Genomic DNA, 6,000 nt, shown 5'->3' on the forward strand with positions numbered 1-6,000 from the left:
CTCTGAATTAAACCTTGATTCTGAACTCTAGCTCTTTTTTTTTTTAATTAAAATGATCAAGGAAATAGAAGGAAAAATTGTGCATTATTTGGAGAAGTATTGTCATACTGTCTGCCCTTTATATAAAGTTATATACATCCTATTAACTTTTTCCCAAATATCCAAGGGTTTTCTTTGAGAATGGAATTATTCCTTTATCCTTTTCTTTATGATAGAGTTTTTAAAGCATTAGAATTAAATTTCTCAGGCTTTTTTGAAACCAAATGAAGAAAATTCTTAAAAAACATTTCTATCTCAGCATTCTTCTTTAAAGGAAAAAAATAATAAATATTTGAAAGTCCTATGTAACAGTCAACTTGAAATATGTAAGTTGTAACCAATAATACAAGGAAGGCATTTTTCCCAGAACATTTCCTGAACACATTAAACACAGTTAGGCACACATGTGTACAGTTTCTCAGAAGAATCTACAATATCAAGACATTATTTAACCAGAGTGAAAAACTACTTCTCGTATTCCACACTGTTGAAACAGAGTCACCAGTGTTTAAAATTTTTTTAAAAAAATTATCGAAGATGAATGGAAAGCCTTATCAAGTTAATGTCATGCTATTCCACCATAAATTCCTTTTAGTCCTCTGGGTTTTATACATTATGGTACATATTAGAAAATGGTTACACTATTGAACAGTTACTAGTGGCCACATTAAACTTAATAAATGGTAGTTGAGAGATTTGCCAGTGTAAATGCAGCTTACTAAACTGTAAGGGAAGTATGATTAGGTAGTTATATTTGAGATTTTTTAATCTAACAGAGGAAATAACATAAGAAATAACTGATAAGAAAGAATCACAAAAAAATATATATATGCAAAGCTTTCTTTTAATTGATTTTGGAATTGGAAAAGAGTAACTAGAGAACATCAGTGTAAGAGCTAAAAACAAATACTGCCAATTACTTTTCATTTTCTGTGAGTAGTGAAACGTATACTCAAGAAAAAGGTATCTCTGAATATGTACCTTCTTAATTACAAATTCACTTATCCCTTTTTCCTTTCACTTGCGGAGACAAATTGGAGCTAACGATTTTAAAATAAAAGTTTATTGCACTGATAAGGTCAATTTCACACTTTTCTTACAAAATCAAATATTTTACATTAAGTTGCGATTTGTATTTTGTATAAGCACACCTTCCTTGTCATTCTTTTACTAACATACAGTATAGGTAGATCATATTTAAACCAAAAGGCATCATCTAAGTATTATACGGGTTTTACCTGGTCTATCAGGAAAATCATGTTTTTTTCAGAATGAAAAACAATTGTTTTATTCCAATTCCCATACTTTCCTTCATATGACAATAACTAACAACCTTTTACAAATATGGAAATTACCCCACTGAAATGCTATAAACTTGAAATTCTCCAAGAGCATGACTGTGTAATGAGAGTCTAGAGCTATGTAGGAGCATACACTGCCTATCCCAGTATACAGCAAATGAACCATTTGCTTTAACATTTCCTAAATTTTTTCTGAAATCAGTTCTTTTTTGACAGAGTGAGAAATACTAAACTTGGACATTGAGACTTTATTGTGATTTCTTTTGCTCTGAGTTTCCTGTCAAGACTTTAGAAAATATACCTTTGTAGAACATTCTCAGTGTGGCAGCTCTAAGCTTTCAGACACAGATTCCGCTTACTTCAGTGGCAAGCCCAAAAGCAACCAGGTTCTACAGATAAGGAGAGATTATGCTCCTCCACAGACAGTGCTATCTGCTTAGTTTTTCTTGAATATGAAATAACTGATCTTGGAAACTTCTTTATTGTCTTTGTTTATGAAATGAAGCAGAAAATGGAAACCTCTTTTTAACAAAAAGGCCTCATTAAGATTGTTCTTTAAGGAATGCCATTAACCTAGATTTTCCTTACTCTTGGCAGCAGAATTGCTTCCCTATTAGTCAGGGAGGATCCTCCCTGTTCATTTCGCCACCTAAAAACCAAAACGCTTTAACTTTCACTGAACCTACACTCTATGGTTATATATAAAGTGACTATAAAGAATGAACAAAATATAATTCTGATATTAGGATTTAGGAACTTCTTACATAGGACCCATGGCATTTTTAAGCTTTGACCATTCTACTCTGGTTCCTTTTCTGCTTATCTCATAATATGGCTATCCCATTCAGCTGGTACTGACAAGTATGTTTCTTATTCTAGATTCCTTAGTCAGACAATTTAATCTGAGCCCTCTGTGTCTATGGTCTGACTGTGGTCGATATTTTTATTAATACACTGGTTCAGCATTTGACAGCCAAACATCTTGGGAAACAGGTGTTAAAATATGTACTGTAAAAGAGAATTTACCTCCAATAGGAATGGAAACTGAAAATAGATGAAATATTAGATTAAAAATGAACACAAGTATATTTCTTTTGCTATAGTAAGTATCAATAATAGTCCTCAACCAACACCCAGGACAACATCCAAAAGTTTTAGATTACAGAAATGAATTACTTCACATCCAGTTGCAATTAGTTTATACTGCCCTTAGACTCACTAGAAATTACAACTGAGAGCCTTTCAAAGTAGAAAATAGGTACACTTTCTATATTTGTCTCCAGTCGACCTTATCTCTTCCACTCTTTCAGGAGCAAGGATCTTAGTAATAACCAGTGGATCTCTGTTTACTGGTCTTTCACATATTTAAAGATAGTTTTATGTAATGCATATAAAAATATTGGACAAGGACCAAAGCCCATATAAAACAGAATTATAAAGTATATATTACACTGTCACTGTAGTTTAGTCACTAAGTCATGTCCGGTTCTTTGGGACCCCATGAATTGCAGCACACCAGGCTTCCTTGTCCTTCACTGTCTCCCAGAGTTTGCTCAAACTCATGTTCATTGAGTCAGTGATGCCATCCAACAATCTTATCCTCTGTCTTATCCCCTTCTTCTCCAGCCCTCAGTCTTTCCCAGCATCAGGGTCTTATCCAATGAGTTAGTTCTTCACATGAGGTGACCAAAGTATTGGAGCTTCAGCTTCAGCATCACTCCTTCCAATGAATATTCAGGGTTGATTCCCTTTAGGATCAAATGGTTTGATCTCCTTGAAATCCAAGGGACTCTCAAGAGTCTCCTCCCATACCACAATTTGAAAGCATCAGTTCTTCAGTGCTCAACCTTCTTTATGGTCCAATTCTCATATCCGTACATGACTACTGGAAAAACCATAGCTTTGACCATACAAATCTTTGTTAGCAAAATTATGTCTTTGCTTTTTAATATGCTGTCTGGGATTGTCATAGTTTTCTTTCCAAGGAGAAAATGTCTTTTAATTTCATGGCTGCAGTCACTGTCCACAGTGAATTTGGAGCCCAAGAAAATAAAATCTGGCAGTGTTCCCACTTTCCCCCCACTTATTTGCCATGAAGTGATGGGACCAGATGCAATGATCTTAGTTTTTTGAATGTTGAGTTTTAAGCCAGCTTTTTCACTCTCCTCTTTCACTCTCATTAAGAGGCTCTTTAGTTTTTCTTCACTTTCTGCCATTAGAGGTATCATCTGCATATCTGGAGTAGTTGATATTTCTCCCTGCAATCTTGATTCCAGCTTGTGAGTCATTCAGCCTAGCACTTTACACGATGTACTCTGCATAGAAGTTAAATAAGCAGGGTAACAATATACAGCCTTGATGTACTCCTTTTCCAATTTGGAACCAGTCCATCATTCCATGTCCAGTTCTAACTGTTGCCTCCTGACCTGCATACAGGTTTCTCAGGAGACAGGAAAGGTGATCTGGTATTCCCATCTCTTGAAGAATTTTCCAGTTTGCTGTGATTCACACAGTCAAAGGCTTAAGTGTAGTCAATGAAGCAGAAGTAGATGTTTGTCTGGAACTCCCTAGCTTTTTCTGTGATCCAACAAATGTTGGCAATATGATCTCTGGTTCCTCTGTCTTTTCTAAATCCAGCTTGTATATCTGGAATTTCTTGGTTCACGTACTGCTGAAGCCTAGCTTGAGGGAAATGAGCACAATTGTGTGATAGTTTGAACTTTCTTTGTCTTGCCCTTCTTCGGGATTGGGATGAAAACTGACCTTTTCCGGTCCTGTGGCCACTGCTGAGTTTTCCAAATTTGCTGATATATTGAGTGCAGTACTGTAACAGCATCACGTTTTAGGATTTGAAATAGCTCAGCTGGAATCCCATCACCTCCACTACCTCTGTTCGTAGTAACGTTTCCTCGGGCCCACTTGGCTTCACACTCCAGGATGCCTGGCTCTGGGTGAGTATACATGTGTATTGTTGCTGTTGACATTTAGTCACTAAGGGGCGTCTCACTCTTTGCAACACCATGGACTGTAGCCCACCAGGCTCCTCTGTTCAAGGGATTTCCCAGGCAAGAAAATTAGAGTGGGCTGCTATTTTCTCCTCCTGGGGAATCTTCCTGGACCATGGATCAAAACCACCTCTCCTTTTTCCCCTGTACTGGCAGGCAGATTCTTTACTGCTGAGCCACAAGGGCTCTACCACGTATGTGTAAATATATACATATTTTTTTGTCTACTTCACCCAAAAAAGACTCAGAGAAAAAAACCTCCTACTTTATTTGCCTGTAACTTCTTCCCTTTTACTTTTTTTTACTTTTAATAGTTTTTGCTTCACACATTTTGGAACTATGTTATCTGAAACGTGAATGTCTGTGATCACTATAGCTTTATTGTAGATTGGACATTTTCAAATATATATAATTCTCTTATGTTTTTAATCCATTTCCCTTGAATTATTATATGTTCTGTTATTATTATTGCTGCCCTTAATTTCTTTCTGCTTTCAATGAATAGGTAATACTGTCAACATTCATTTTAATTTTCTTTTAGGGTGACATTTCACTTTTGTTTCATGATGGCATATCATTGAATTATTGTATAACATTCATCTTAATAAGAATCTATACTCAATCATATTTATTGTAAAACTGTGTAAGTTGGCTGCGCCGCTCCTTCCAGCGCCTGGTTAACCTGCAGTTTCTCGACCTCAGCCAGAACTTTCTGGAACATTGTCCGTTGCAGATTTGTTCGCTGAAGAACCTGGAAGTCTTGGCCCTGGATGATAATAAAATATGCCAGTTACCTTCAGACTTCGGTTCACTTTCAAAACTGAAGATTCTTGGACTAACGGGAAATCAGTTCTCTTCATTTCCGAAAGAGATCCTTTCTTTAGCGTCTTTAGAGAAATTATACATTGGCCAAGATGAGGGAGCCAAGCTTACCCATCTGCCAGAATGCATTAAGAGACTACAGAATCTTAAAGAGCTGTATATTGAGAACAATCATCTCGAATACCTGCCTGTATCCTTGGGATCAATGCCTAACTTGGAAATTCTTGATTGCCACTGCAATCTAATTAAGCAACTCCCAGATGCTATTTGCCAAGCACAAGCTTTGAAAGAATTACGGTTCGAGGACAACTTGATCACTTATCTTCCAGAGAATTTGGATAGTCTAGTGAATCTAGAAGTTCTGACACTAACGGGCAACCCCATGGAAGAACCCCCAATGTCGGTGTGTGCCAAAGGCACTGAAGCTGTGTGGGAATACCTTAGAGAAAGGAGAAATATGAAAGAATTGGCAACAAAGATTCAGGCTTGGTGGCGTGGAATGATGGTACGCAAAGGACTTGGGAGATTTGAAGAACTGCTAAAATTGCAAAAGAAGGGAAGGAATTCTCCAAAAGATAAGAAAGGAAAGAAAGATGTAAAAGGAAAACCTGTAAAGAAAAATAAATAATTCTATGAATGTACGAATTGAGGTAATGAAACCTGGTGGATTAAGAAGGCAAAATCTCTAGGAATTAGATGCCTATCATACAAAAATTACTCACAGAGTTACAGTTACATAGAAAAATAAAGATTCTTTTACTGAAAAAAAAAAAAACAACTGTGTAAGTTAACTTACTTTTGATTTTATTTTATATTTCCTCTGCAATTTTTAT

General features: G+C 36.1%; 1 protein-coding gene across 1 annotated transcript in view; it reads left to right on the plus strand.

Annotated features, from left to right (window-relative positions):
- Positions 1 to 5,795, plus strand: part of LOC138988264 (leucine-rich repeat and IQ domain-containing protein 4-like) — a 33,266-nt gene extending 27,471 nt beyond the window's left edge. The window contains exon 2 of the mRNA XM_070372897.1: positions 4,994 to 5,795. Coding sequence (XP_070228998.1) covers positions 4,994 to 5,795 — 802 coding nt within the window. The remainder of the gene's footprint in view (positions 1 to 4,993) is intronic.
- The last annotated feature ends 205 nt before the right edge of the window (positions 5,796 to 6,000 follow it).

Source organism: Bos mutus, chromosome 6, assembly GCF_027580195.1.
Source record: "Bos mutus isolate GX-2022 chromosome 6, NWIPB_WYAK_1.1, whole genome shotgun sequence".
In the NCBI taxonomy this organism is placed as follows: Eukaryota; Metazoa; Chordata; class Mammalia; order Artiodactyla; family Bovidae; genus Bos; species Bos mutus.